We start from the raw sequence: 15,739 nt of genomic DNA on the forward strand, positions 1-15,739 counted from the left end.
TCAGTTTGTAAAAGTTTGCAATCAAAAGATATGCATATTGATGTAGTCATAGATCAACTAAGAGGCCTTATTTCTTATTTTCAAAAATATAGAGAAGAAGGGTTCACAACTGCTATGATTTTTGCTAAGGAAATTGCATCTGAGATGAATATAGAACATGAATTTCGTAAAAAACGTGTAATACATAGAAAATAATAATTTGATGAGAATGTCGATAATGAAACCACAAAGTCTCTTGAAGAATCTTTTAGAGTAGATTACTTTTTATATATATTAGACCAAGTCATTTTTTCGCTTCAAAATAGATTTGAACAATTCAAAGCGTATGAACGTATTTTTGATTTTTTGTTTAGTGGTAAACAATTAAAGTCATTAGATGATGAAAATTTAAATAAATATTGCCTTAACCTTGAAAGGTCTTTAAGACATAATAATCACTCTGATATTGATGGTCTAGACTTATTTTCTGAATTAAAAGTATTGAGAAAAATAGTGCAAGTAGAAGATAATACTCTAGTCGACATACTCAATGAGATAAAAAGACTTGATTCTTTTCCAAATGCATATATTGCTTATAGAGTAATGTTAACGGTTCCTGTAACAGATGCCTCTGCGGAAAGAAGTTTTTCAAAATTAAAATTGATAAAATCGTATCTAAGATCAACAATGTCTCAAGAGAGATTAAATGGATTAGTCATTTTATCAATTGAAAAAGAATTGTTAGAGGAAATAGATTATAAAAAAATTATTAATAACTTTGCAACTAAAAAAGCTAAAAAAATAGCTTTTAAATAAAATATATATAATTTTTTTTAGAGAAACTTAAGGCCCCTAATTACAGTTTGGCTTTAGGCCCCGAAATGTGTTGAGCCGCCTTTGATACTACATGACAGAGAAGAATGATCTTATTTTAATATAAACAAAAAAAAAGGATAATATTTTGCCGATGTATGGCATAGCTCGAAGAAGGAATGACGGTGAAAAATTGTACCTTGAAGTTGTCGGCAGGCGACTAAATTGATCAGGTAAAATAATATAATCCCTTCGTTTTAAAAGGATTGATTTTTTCCAAAAAAAAAAATAATCAATATTTTCTTAATAGGAAGCATTTACAACTGCACAAATACTATAACACAAGCTTCAAAAGTTTTATAATAAAAAATGTTATGACTTATTTAAGACCACATATCTCAAAAGTTTTAACTTCTTTATTAAAGTATTTGAGTTGGACCCAAATACATGATAAGTTAGGAGCCAAATACATGATTAGTCCAATACTATGTTGGGCCTCAAAAATATTTGGGCTGGTGATATGCATGCTCGAAAAACAATAATTAAGTGAAACATAACTATTGTACTTTAGAAATATTTAAGGGAGAAATTCAAAAATAGCCAGATTTACAAGTGGTCATTCAAAAATAGTCATAATTTCAAAAGTCATCGAAATTTAGCCACTTTTCATGTAAAGATAAATCTGAACATTAAAATCCGGAAAATACTCCAGCATAATATACTGGAACTCAAGTATATTATACTGGAGCCAGCAAAGTATACCGGTCCAGCATAATATGCTGGAAGTTCATACGCAGGTGCATCGAACTCCAGTATACTATGCTGGACCGGTCTCTGTTGCAGCAAAATAAGGGTGCGTGCAAGAAAGCCGAAACGGATAATTTCACGGTGATATTTAGAGTTTGTTTTTGTTTTCTAAAATTTATGAAAAAATGGAGTATTTAAGTGTAATTAAATAGATTTGGACTAAAATAGTACTCTCTAACTGGAAATAGCGAAGGTAACCTCATGGATCTGGTATTCAGAGGTGGATGTAGCTTAGTGGCTACGGGTTTAACTGAATCATAACTTTTGATGCGGAGTAAAATTTTGTATGTAAAAATTCATTAAAATTGTAAAAATAGTAGATATGAACCCATAACTTTAAAAATATAATGGGTTCAATGTTTAAAATCTTAAAATTAAACCCATGGGATTTAAATTCTGGATCCGCCTTTACTGGTATTGACTAAGTTTTCCCCCATTGTTTCACCACTTTTTTGTTGAATTCATGCTTTAGGATTCATCGGATCAGTTAGGATATCAGATTCTTTATGTTCTTCAATCTCTATTGAATTTTTATCTCGTTCTTTTAATTGATTAAGTTAATCTCAATTGTTTGGATCACTTTTTTTTTTATTAATGATCACAGTGATGTAATGACATTGATGTGTGGCTATAATTCATGGTTTAGCACATTATTCGCCTTGCATTTTTATATGCTTTAATGATAAAGTACACCTTATTTGCGTGTAATAGGGTCAATTTTATGTGTAGGTGAATTGGATATGAAAGTAGAAGAAAAAGGAGACCTACAAGTCGAAAGCGTGTGCGGGAGCAGTGAATGAGAGAACCTGGCGACATCAGGCTTGAAGCTAGCATTTGGCTGGCGTTGCAAGGCAAAGGCCAGGCTTGAAGTTGGTGTTAGATTGGCGAAGCAAGGCAAAGGCCAAGCAGAACCAGGCGTTAGGCTGGCGACGCCAAGCCTGGAGCCAGGTTCATGAGGCGTTAGGCTGGCGACGCTAGGCCCGGGGCCAGGTCCAATCCGAGTTTTGAAGACTTAATTTGTTTTTGCGTTTGACTAGGACTTGGACTACACATTTAGTTCTTTTCCTTCACATATAAATAGACCTAAAAACGCCACTTGGAAGGACTTTTGCAACCCGAGGCAAGGATAGCTCATAGAACAACCGCCGGGAGTTAGAGTCAATAATTTCTACATCACTTTATCTTTATCTTGTACTTTAATTATGCAACATATTTTGGATATTGTTACTTTGATCATGAGTAGCTAAATTCATAGTCTAAGGTTTTGATGGAACCTATTGAAGGATGATTTTCTTGTTAAGTTAATATAAATTTGCCGTAGTATTTTTTCTATTTGTTCAACTATATTATTCTTGTGGTTGATTGAAGGGCCCTCAATTAGCTGTGCCTATTTAGTATGTATTACTCGGGATAGAGTGCATATTTAGGTAGTTATTGAATAACATCACCCCTAAACGTATATGAGGGATCAATACAGAGATTTAAAGGTGGTATTAGGGATAACGAAAACCTTGGTGCGATCTGAGTGAGTTGTACTTAATGCCAGCTAGCGTAATTTAGGAGAATATGTCTAGTAAATTGTGATAATTACTCGGGAGAGAGTTACGACAGTTAGAGTGCCCATGGACGATAGAGAAGACTTAGGCAAATTTGTAGAAAACGTAGCGTAAAAGATTCCGACAATAGGGGAAATCACAACCTTAGATCATTCCAGTTCTTGTTTACAACCCATTCGTAGTTAGTTATTAATTATTGCATTTTTATTACGTAATATTTAGTTAATAAAAATTCAAATTGTTACTTAAATATTTCTGAAGATTGATTGCATGAATTTGTGCGAGTGTAGTGGTTGTGTTTGATAGGTTAATTTCCTGTAGGATTCGACTCCGGACTTATTAGCTGAAATATATTTGCAACGACCGCTAAGTCCTTTTTATAAGGCACAGTTGGGCGTGATCAAATTTTGACGCCGTTATCGGGGCATTAACGGTGTTATTATTTGCAGGTAAAAGAAGTGCTAGAATTCTTAGTGTAGTCAATTTTCTTCATTCTAAACCAAATACATTGAAATTTTAACGTTTGTAGTCTTGAGTGTTACAGGTGCATGCCTAGGAACTCTTCAAGAACTGGTGAATTGCTCTAAGCGTTATCAGATCCTGAGAAAGTTTTCAAGGCACTAAATCGTGCAAACAAGAAAAGCAAACAGCAACAAAACTCGATAGAACGAATCGAACCAGACATGGCTGACGGAATAGAAAATCCAATCAACAACAGAAACAATGAAAATGAACCAAACAATCGGAGTGTGGTGCCTCTTGTACCAGAAACAACATTATATGATTGGGGACAACCCACCGCCGACAATCTGGCAACGGCAATTGCAGTCCCTCACATACAAGAAGAATCATTCCAAATCACAAACAACATGCTACATTGCAGAACAAGGGACTGTACTCAGGGTCACACATTGAAGATCCTCAACAGCACCTGAAGAATTTTCTGTCGATATGTTTAACGCAAAGGCAACCTAACGTGACACCGGATGCAATAACGCTTTTTTTGTTCCCATTCTCGGTGTCAGGAGAAGCTCAAACTTGGCTTAATTCACTCCCCATAAATTCCATCACTACTTGGGAGGAATTATTCAAGCAATTTTTGAACAAATTCTACCCACCAAATAAAACTGCCCAACAAATTGATGATATATTGAGCTACAGGCAGAGACCAATAGAATCACTACAAGAAATGTGGGAGAGGTTCAAGGGCATGCTGGTTAAGTGTCCACATCATGGTATTCCAGATCAGATGTCGGGGCAGAGATTCTACATGGGATTGGCTAATAGCTTAAAGGCCAATGTTGATGCTTCAGCAGGTGGAGCATTTCTGAGTAAAATATTCGCAGAATGCAAGATCCTACTTGATAAGATGGCCCAAAACTCAGGATGGATGACAAGAGCCTCTACAATCACTCCGGCAGTTCACTCAGTGGCTTTTGGACCCAAACAACTCCATAACTGAGAATGTGGCCACTCTAATGACACAAATTAGTATCCTCACCAAAAAGATTGATGAATCAGGCCAGAAGCAGCAGGTTCACATAGTTAACACAACTAATGGGGGTTTATGTACACCATGCATTAACCAACCATATATTTTCTCGTGGAGTGCAGAAGGTGACAACTAGCAATATCAGGAAGATATGAATTATGTAGCCAACTATGGGGGATAGAGGCAAGGTGGTCAGAATTGGGGTCAACATAATCAACAATATATACCAGCGCAACAGCAGTACAATAACAACAACAATCCTGGAGCTATGCGACCACAGGGTCAAGTTGCGCCTTACCAAAGGCAACAGGGCTACATCCAGCAAAATCAGCAGCTGACTTATCAACAACCTCAACAACAACAGATTATGAGACCAGATGATGGGTTTACTAAACTTGAGGGAATGCTGGACAACAATAACAGAATGTTGCAACAATTGATTAGGTCCACGGGAAAATGCAACAGAGGGTAGACTTGCATGAATCAACGATAAAGGGTATTGAGATTCAACACAGATTTTTATGGCCCTAAACAATCGTCCCCAAGGGACGTTACCTACAGATACACAAGTCAATCCAAAAGAACAGGGCTCGAAACAGCTTATGGCAGTGAGTCTACGAAATGGTAGAGACCTAGATCTAGAGCAAGAGATGGCTCGCGAAAGCCAGCCTACTGAAACACTTGTGCCAGTACCCATCGAGATAGATGACTCAACAGGGTTAACAGAGGTGACGGTACAACATGCGCCAGCTGAAACAAGAAAAGAAAAAGAGGTTGCGAAGGAAACTGAGCCAGAGCAAGAGAAGGCAGTAGAAACAGTGACAGAGCAGGTTCAAAATCAAATCACAGGAAAGAAGCGGCCTCCAGTACCCTTCCCCCAGAGATCGGCCAAATATCAAAAAGATGAGAAATATAAGAAATTCTTTGAGATGTTGAAGCAAATTCAGGTGAACATTCCATTGATTGACACCTTAAAGGAAATGCCTGGTTATGTAAAAATGATGAAGGACTTGATGTCTCGTAAGTTCGACTTTCAAGACTTGGCCATGGTTACACTGACTCAGACATGTAGTGTTGTTGTGACAAGACCCATAGCTGAGAAATTATCTGATCTAGGGAGTTTCACAATCCCATACACAATAGGCAACTATGTGTTTGCTAAGGCACTTTGTGATTTGGGGGCAAGCATAAACTTGATGCCCTTGGCTATCTACAAAAGGTTAGGAATTGGAAGAGGTAGACCCACATCTATGTTATTACAGCTGGCCGATCGGACAGTGAAGAGGCCCTCTCGTATCCTTGATGATGTATTAGTACATATGGGGAAGTTTGTTTTCCCAGCAGATTTTGTCATTCTAGACTGACGAGTTGACGAGGAGATTCCCATAATTTTAGGAAAGCCATTCTTGTCCACTGGGAGAGCCCTAATTGATTGTGAAACTGGGGAGCTAAAGATGAGACTGAACGATGAAAAGATAACATTTAATGTGCAAAAATCTATGCGGCGATCCAGTGAGTTTGCTAACTGCTCTCTGATAGAAGTTGTGGATGTGATCTTGGAGGAGGAAGATGAGACTCCGAATGCAAAAGACCCTCTAGCAGCATGCCTCATGAACTTAGAAGAAATGGATGGTGAAAACTTGGCAGAGTGGCTTTTGGCCCTTGAAGGGTGAGGGTACTGGAAAAGAGAGCTCGAATTCGAGCCCTTACACTTAGAAGAAAGAAAAACACCTCCAGCTAAGCCATCAATTGAAGAGCCACCATAGTTAGAGCTAAAACCGTTACCGTCTCACCTCAGGTATGCTTTCTTGGGACCTAAATCCACTTTACCTATTATTATCTCATCCAGTTTGTTAGATGTGTAGGCAGAACAGCTTTTGTAGGTGTTAATGGAATGCAAAACTGCAATTAGCTGGACCATTGCATATATTAAGGGGATCAGCCCGACATTTTGTATGCATAAGATTCTACTGGAAGATGGGCACAAACCTTCCAGAGAACATCAAAGAAGGTTGAACCCTAACATGAAAGAAGTGGTGAAGAAAGAAGTGATCAAGTAGTTAGATACGGGAATCATCTTCCCAATCTCTGACAGTAACTGGGTCAGCCCAGTTCAGTGTGTGCCAAAGAAGGGTGGAATGACTGTAGTGCCCAATGAGAATAATGTATTGATCTCGACTCGTACAGTTACGGGTTGGCGAATTTGTATGGATTATAGAAATCTAAACACAGCCACCCGGAAAGACCATTTTCCTTTACCATTCATTGACCAAATGTTGGATAGTTTGGCAGGGAGGTCTCACTTCTGATTTTTGGATGGGTATTCGGGGTACAATTAGATTTCCATAGCCCCTGAGGATAGAGAGAAGACATCATTCACTTGTCTGTATGGCATCTTTGCCTTTCGGAGAATGCCGTTTGGCCTATGCAATGCACTGGCCACCTTTCAGAGGTGTATGTTAGCCATTTTCACTGATATAGTTAAAGATATGATGCAAGTCTTTATGGATGATTTCTATGTGGTGGGGGATTCGTTCAAAGACTGTCTTCACAATTTAAGAAGAGTCTTGAAAAGTTGTGTGGAGACAACTTTAGTGCTGAACTGGGAGAAGTGCTATTTTATGGTACAAGAAGATATAGTGTTGGGGCATCAAGTGTCCAGTAAGGGTATTGAGGTTGACCATGCTAAAGTTGATGTGATTGAGAAGTTGCCACCGCCCACTTCAGTCAAGGCAGTAAGAAGTTTCCTTGGGCACGCCAGGTTCTACAAGCGATTTATAAAGGATTTCTCTAAAATTTCTAACCCCTTATGTAAACTCCTTGAAAAGGATCATTCTTTTGTGTTTTTTGATGACTGAAGGTTAGCATTTGAGGAGCTGAAGAGGAGACTGGTGACTGCACCAATCATCGTTGCACCCAACTGGGAGCAATCATTTGAGCTCATGTGTGATGTGAATGACTATGCTATAGGAGCAGTCCTGGGGCAGTGTAAGGACAAACTGGTGCACCCAATTTACTATGCAAGCAGAACGCTAAGCGGTGCACAACTCAATTATAGCATGACTGAGAAAGATATATTGGTTGTCGTGTTTGCATTCGATAAATTCAGGTCTTATTTGATTGGTTCAAAAGTAATTGTTTATACTGACCATGTAGCACTTAGGTACCTAATAGCAAAGAAGGAGTCAAAGCCACGTTTGATCTGTTGGGTTCTTTTTCTACAAGAATTTGATTTGGAGATCCGCGATAGAAAAGGGATAGAGAACGAAGTGGCAGACCACCTTTCAAGGTTGGAGGGAGCTGAAAAGAAAGTCGAGGTAGAAGATATAACTGAGACATTCCCAGATGAACAATTGCTAACAGTGACATTGGAGGAGGCGCCATGGTATGCAGACATTGAAAACTACCTGGCAAGCGGTATTGTCCCCTATGATCTTTCCGCTATTCAAAAGAAAAAGTTCTTTCTTGACTGTCACATGTATTATTGGGATGAGCCTTACCTATTCAGGATTTGTGTTGATAACATGATCTGGAGATGTATCCCCAAGATAGACCAAACTTCTGTTTTGTAGGCTTATCATGCATCACCATATGTTGGCCACTTCGGGGGAGTAAGGACCGCTACGAAAGTGCTGGAATAGCGATTCTACTGGCCGACAGTGTTCAAAGATGCACACTTATAGGTGAAAGGTTGTGACGAATGCCAACGAATTAGGAATATTTCCCACCGACATGAGATGCCTATGAACCCAATTCAAGAGGTAGAAGTGTTTGACGTGTGGGGAATCGATTTCATAGGGCACTTCGTCAGCTCATATGGCAACAAATACATACTCAGAGCTATGGACTACGTGTCGAAATGGGTGGAGGCTGCAACGCTCCCGCCAAATGATGCTAAGGGGGTAATTAGCTTTTTGAAAAAGAACATATTCACCCGATTTGGCACTCCAAGGGCGATAATCAGTGACGGAGGAACTCACTTCTGTAATCGAGCCTTCGCAAAGCTGTTAGAAAAGTATGGTGTACGTCACAAAGTTGCCACCCATATCATCCACAAACGAGTGGGCAAGTAGAAGTGTCGAACAGAGAGATAAAGAGTGTTTTAACAAAGACTGTGAATGCTATAAGAACGGATTAGGCAAGAAAGTTAGATGATGCACTTTAGGCCTATCGTACCGCTTTTAAAACTCTGATCGGTATGTCGCCGTATAAATTGGTATTTGGGAAGACATGTCACCTACCAGTGGAGTTGGAGCATAGAACTTTATGGGCACTACGACAGTTGAATCTTGATATAGAAGTTGCGGGCACAAGTAGAGTCACAAAGTTGCACGAGCTTGATGAATTTTGTTACCATGCTTTTGAGAGCAAAAGATTATACAAGGAGAGAATGAAAATAATGCACGATAAAAATATTGTTGAGCGGAGTTTTAAACCCGGAGATAAGGTATTGCTATACAACTCAAGGTTGAGGTTATTTCTGAGTAAGTTAAAGTCACGATGGTCGGGACCATTTAGTGTGGAAGAGATTCACCCAACCGGAGCCATAGATATTGATGCATCAAATGACTCTCGCACGTTTAGAGTCAATGGGCACAGGTTAAAATATTATTTGGGCATGGAAGATGCGAAAGTAGCGTCGGTGACTCATTTGCTCGAGCAGCTCTGTGACTTTACTTGTGCCCGCGACGTTAAATCATGCTCGCGACGTTAAATCAGGTGCTTCATGGGAGGCAACCCATTAGACTGTTGTATTCGTCGTGCCACGACGTTAACCAAGGCGCTCGTTGGGAGGCAACCCAATTCGTAGTTGATTTTTAGTGTAGTTAGATTTTTTCTTTTTGTTTTTAGGTACTAACAAGTTTGCAGGTGAGTTTGGGCAAGTCGAGCAGGGTTTCAGCGTCACCTGACATACACCAGGCGCTGGGGCATGCGACGCCAGGATAAAGCCAGGCAAAGCTGGCGTTGGGGCTGGCGACGCCTGGCTAACGCCAGGTCCACCAGGCCTTAGGATGGCGACGCCTGGGTAAAGCCATGTAAGGCTGGCATTAGGCTGACGCCTGGGTAATGCCAGGTACTGGGCCAGGTGACGCTAGGTAAGTTATTTCGGACTAGTTTAATGTTTTTTCTCCTTATTTTAGTCGAACCTCCTCACATTACACGCCCTAAACACTAAACACAATACAAAACCCTAACCTCACTTAAACCAAACACACATCAAGCTCTAAAAGAAAATTTCACAAGCACACACATCTGCTCATCAGCTTTGCTCTAAACCAAACACACTGCACGAATTGGCTCACCCACACACACTCAACAACACATTGCCATAGTTGTCTCTCCCATCCCCATTGAAGTCAAGCTTAGTCTTGCTATTCTTTCACACTCATAAGAAATTCTGAGGCAGCTCCCTCCTATCAAAAGCTTTAAAGGTATGATTTGATCTCTTTCCTTTGTAATTTCGAGTTGGGTACATGTATACAATTACACACAAAAATTGGTGGTTGTTATTCATTGTAGTATTGAGTTTATGTGCACCAACCCCATGAACCCCATAGGAATGGTGCTGTGATTGTGAAAACATGTGGTAGTACGGAATTCCCAAGCCGATTTGGGAGGATGAGGCAATCCCCCATTTCCATAAGAACTCCCATGGCACTAGTGCGTGTTAAGTGTTTGATATAATGCCTCAATGGCATTCTTTGTCCCCATTGGAGCCCGAGTCTCCGAGATTAATAGACTAGTGTTATGAAGTTGTGCGCCACGTTAAAATCTTAAGTGTGGGGTGGCTCACGGGTAGCCCATGTGTTGTTCTTTGATTCTAATATTAAGAAAATACGAGGTGAAGTCTGAGTAACCTCGGAAAGTTAGTCAAGATTATGTGTGTAGTGTGTAATGCAGTTTTATCTAACTACTGCTTATTTGTGTAGGAACGAAGATGCCTCCCAGAAAAGACACAGGCAAAGGAAAGGCTACTTCAACTGCCCCAGCTAAAGAAAAGGCGACCTCCGCACCTCCTCCAAAGAAGAGAAAAGGGGGAGAAGCTACCTCTAGTCTGAGTGGAGCACAAGCCGTGGCAGATGTAGCTGCCATGCGTCCACAACACCAAGGCCAACGGGAGTTTGGCATAAATAGCATACCCCCGCATACGAGGGATTGGTACAGGCGTTGTAGGCCTAAACATGTCCATCCGAAAGCAGCCATCCAGGAACGTAGCCTGAAAGCGAAGTATCATGCAATTTGGAGAGGCATCCAGTATTTGGGGTTAAGATATGTTTTTAAGAACACAAGGGATATCAATCTCAATCTAGTCTGGGAATTCTATGCAAGGTTTGACCCACAGGACACTAAGCAGCTGGTGCCAATTCATGGATGTTTGATAGATTTTTCAGCCACGGCTATATGCGACTTTTTAGGTGCAACAAATGTTCATGTGGAGCCATTGGATCAATTCATTCGCCGGCCTACATATAGAGAGCTGAGGCACATGCTCTGTGGTGTCGACTCTATGGCTGCATGGGTTCGGGATAAGGTAACAAACCGTCACAAGAGATTCCCTAAGAAGAAGATGAAGGCAGAGGCTCATGTGTGGCTTAAACTGATAAATGCACGGCTCCTACCGTGCAATCATGACATGCTCGTGAGCCGTGAGAGGACCTGTGTGCTATACTTCCTTATGACAGGCCAAAGGGTGAATGTGGGTCATCTGATCCATTACCAGATGTCATCAATGAGAACGAGTAAGAAAATAGATCGAATGCCATTCGCTAATTTCTTGACTCGGTTCTTAAAGCACGAGGGGGTTGAGGAGGAGCCTGCATTTGACCACACCATCGATCAGCCCATCCGACAAACGGACATCACTAATCTCCGAATGAAAGATAAGTCTGCCATGCCCTCATTGACAGGTGCTGAGCGTAATGCACGTGATGATAGTTTTATGGCCCACCTCTGTGGGATGATGGATATGCAGCTGCGGATAGGGGGTCGTCGGCCACATCTGAGGAGAGGACTGAATTGGAGCACTGTTACCCACTCAATGCTCATGCCCAGCAGCTAGTTGGGTTAGGAGATAGATACAGACTCCCCAATGATGAGGATATCAACATATCGGAGCAGTCTGAGGCTGAGCCAGAGCAGTCAGATGGTGAGGGAGATGAGGAGAAGGACGACGAACATGATGAAGAGTGGAGAGCGTCAGAGGACGAAGACGCTGCTTGATCAGGGAGTTTCTTTACACCCTACTCATTTTTTGTGTTTTGTAATTTTGTGCATGTACTGAGGACAATACATGATCTAAGTGTGGGGTGGGGACTTGTACATGTTAATTTTAGTTATTTAGTATTTGTTTACTTTGTTTTAGTATGTGTTTTAGTATTAGTTTAGTAATTGATTTGGCTATGTGTTTTAGTTATTTAGTGTTAGTTAGAAAAATAAAAATAAAAAACAAAAAAATTGGACTCTTCCCGACGATGGATCTCCTAGACAGTTTTCTTGAGGGAAGTAAGTCTAAAGAAAATACCAAAAAGATTTTCTTTTGTGTAGGTAGTGTAGTAATTCCCCCTTGATTTTTTTTTGGGCCGCAGTTTTTTTCCAGGGGTATTTAGTTGAACCGGGTATAGTTAGTTTAAATTTTTAGGAGTAGAAATCACGGAGCTATGCCTTTAAGTATAGCAATATCTCTTAGGTTTGTTATGCATTGAGAATAGTTAGTACTATGGTTGTGACGCTTAGGCTCGGTTTTTGACTCTAGTATAAGTACCTAAAATCGTGGATTCTTAATTTTGCTTAACTGTTTTGACTGGAGTGTCACAATGAAACCAATCCTGAGTGAATTATGTGCCATGTCTGTGTGAGGTTTTGTATGTATTCTATGCATTGCGTCTAGAACTTGCCCCGTGTGTGTGCGAAGTGAAATAGTAGTATTGTTCAGTCTAGGAAGTGATATAGGCATTTCTTTGTTAAGCCAGACATATAAATTTACCCACCTAAATGTTATGTATCGTAGTTAACCCCGTTGAGCCTATAATCCTATTTCTTTGGTAACCACATTACAAGCCGTACCCTTTTATTTTAATCGACCATATATTTGAACCTTGTCACCTCTCATGAGCACTTGAATTGTAAGGAATTATGAAAAAGTTAAAGTGTGGGGTGGTGGGTTGGCTTTTGAGTGGAACAATTGAAATAAGGAGAAAGATGCATTAAAAAAAAAGAGTTGTCAATCGAAGCCACTTGAAAAAACAAATGAATGACAATGGTATATTGTATGAAAAATAAGTATTGATGATGGTGGCTAGTGATATATGTATGATTAAAGAAATATGGGGTAATATAAATTGAAGTAAAGGTGGAATGTTGGGTTTGACATAAGTACGGGTTGTGTATTAAAGTATATGTATTAAAGTGCTTAAGGGAGGTACGGTCACTCATATCCAAATGTATCATACACGACCCGCAGCTTACATTACAACCAATGAAAGTCCTACTTGATCTTAGATTGAATGAACTCGATTAGTAGAGTATTACACTACAGACAAGCCTATGGTGCATCATTTGTGGCATATGAATGTTATTTCTGAGAGCGAGTGAATTTTGTCTATCTGGAGTTCCTATGTTCTTAAAGCTCATTGTGTGTGGAACTAAGCTCTTTGATTGAGTGAGAGCACATGATTCATAAAGGAAAGGTAATGTTGTTGACTTCCATGTAGAGTAAGTAAGTGAATTGTGAATAAGGCATGGTATTTGCGGGTCGAATCTTGAGGCGAGGATGTCACACCTTTGTGCTTAAACTATTTTAAAGATTCTTGGTTTAATGAGTTAAGGGAATTGCTTAATAGGTTGTGTCTATGAGTGTAGTTTGATTGCTCGAGGACGAGCAATATTTGAGTGTGGGGTATTGATGTGTGGCTATAATTCATGATTTAGCACATTATTTGCCTTGTATTTTTATACGCTTTAATGATAAAGTACAATTTATTTGCGTGTAATAGGGTCCATTTTATGTGTAGGTGAATTGGAGATGAAAGTAGAAGAAAAAGGAGACTTACAAGTCAAAAGCGTGCGCGGGATCAGTGAATGAGAGAACCTGGTGACACCAGGCTTGAAGCTGGCGTTAGGCTGGCGTTGCAAGGCAAAGGCCAGGCTTGAAGCTGGCGTTAGGATGGTGACGCAAGGCATAGGCCAAGCAGAACCAGGCGTTAGGCTGGCGGCGTCAGGCCTGGAGCCAGGTTCATCAGGTGTTAGGCTGGCGACGCCAGGCCTGGGCCAGGTCCAATCCGAGTTTGGAAGATTTAATTCATTTCCGGGTTTGACTAGGACTTGTCCTACACGTTTAGGTCTTTTCCTACACATATAAATAGACCTAAAAATGCCACTTGGAAGGACTTTTGCAACCCGAGGCAAGGATAGCTCATAGAACAACTGCCGGGAGTTAGAGTCAACAATTTCTACATCACTTTATTTTTATCTTGTACTTTAATTATGCAACATACTTTGGATATTATTACTTTGATCATGAGGAGCTAAATTTATAGTCTAAGGTTTTGATGGAACCTATTGAAGGATGATTTTCTTGTTACGTTAATATAAATTTGCCGTAGTATTTTCTTTATTTGTTCAACTATATTATTCTTGTGGTTGATTGAAGGGCCCTCAATTAGCTGTACCTATTTAGTATGTATTACTCGGGAGAGAGTGCATATTTAGGTAGTTATTGAATAACATAACTCCTAAACGTATACGAGGAATCAATACGGAGGTTTAAAGATAGGATTAGGGATAACGAAACCTTGGTGCGATCTAAATGAGCTGTACTTAATGCCAGCTAGCGTAATTTAGGAGAATATGTCTAGTAAATTGTGGTAATTATTCGGGAGAGAGTTACGACAGTTAGAGTGCTCATGGTCGATGGAGAAGACTTAGGCAAATTTATAGAAAATGTAGCGGAAAAGATTCCGACAATAGGGGAATTCACAACCTTAGGTCATTCCAATTCTTGTTTACAACCCGTTCGTAGTTAGTTATTAATTATTGCATTTTTATTACGTAATATTTAGTTAATAAAAATCCAAATTGTTACTTAAATATTTCTGAAGATTGATTGCGTGAATTTGTGCGAGTCTAGTAGTTGTGTTTGATAGGTTAATTCCCTGTGGGATTCGACTCCGGACTTATTAGCCGGAATATATTTGCAATGACCGCTAAGTTCTTTTTATAAGGCATAGTTGGGCGTGATCAAATTTTGTCTATGTACTGAAATTATTGTCACGGTCTTACCAAGAAGTCATACCAACTTAGGAGTTTTGTATGACTTGTTTCAACTTTAAGTGGGCGTTTGGACATAAGAATTGTAAAATTTCAAAATAGGAAAAAAAAAATTTAAGTGAAAATGTATTTGAAATTTAGAGTTGTGTTTGGATATGAATATAATTTTGGATTGTTTTTGAAGTTTTGTAAGTGATTTGAGTGACAATTTTGAAAAATAGCTTTTTGGAGTTTTTCAAATTTTTGAAAATTTCAAAAATGCATCTTCAAGTGAAAATTCAAAATCTTATGAACAAACGATGATTTTCGAAAAAAAAGTAAAATTTTTTTGGAAAAAAGAGAAAAATTTCTTATGTCCAAATTAAATGGGCTCAAATGTAAAAGGAAAAACTCAACTAACTTTTGGGGTAGTCTTATTAACTTTTTTCCTTTATCTGGAAAGTATAAAATTATGGTAAAAGAAGGGAAACTTGTGGAACCTTACATTTTCTTGATCGGTTTAATAGCATAGTACATATCAGTAATTCCTAATCAACAAAGTTTCACATCTCAGTGATACAGAGTACTATAAAATTAGTTTTAACACGAGTTTTTCTTAAACTAACTGCAAACAACAAAGCAATAGAATATGTGAACACATAGGCTACAGAGAAGGTTTATTTAATTGTTTATAAATAATTTTGCCTCTACTACGACATTATAGGCTAAAAATGTTTTATTTACTGCAACTTCTGCCATTGAAATTCTATTTCATTATAGCATAAATCCATTTAATTGTATCCATTTAAACTCCTATAAATTCGTTCCCCTTTACTTTGTTTTACGT

The 15,739-nt window shown here is 39.2% G+C and overlaps 1 protein-coding gene across 1 annotated transcript; it reads left to right on the forward strand.

The window, feature by feature from the left end:
• The first annotated feature begins 5,168 nt into the window (after positions 1-5,168).
• Positions 5,169-6,011, forward strand: LOC138905064 (uncharacterized). Its single transcript, XM_070193566.1, has one exon. The coding sequence runs from the start codon at positions 5,169-5,171 to the stop codon at positions 6,009-6,011; it is 843 nt and encodes a 280-aa protein (XP_070049667.1).
• The last annotated feature ends 9,728 nt before the right edge of the window (positions 6,012-15,739 follow it).

The sequence above is a fragment of the Nicotiana tomentosiformis genome, chromosome 2 (assembly GCF_000390325.3).
Source record: "Nicotiana tomentosiformis chromosome 2, ASM39032v3, whole genome shotgun sequence".
In the NCBI taxonomy this organism is placed as follows: domain Eukaryota; kingdom Viridiplantae; phylum Streptophyta; class Magnoliopsida; order Solanales; family Solanaceae; genus Nicotiana; species Nicotiana tomentosiformis.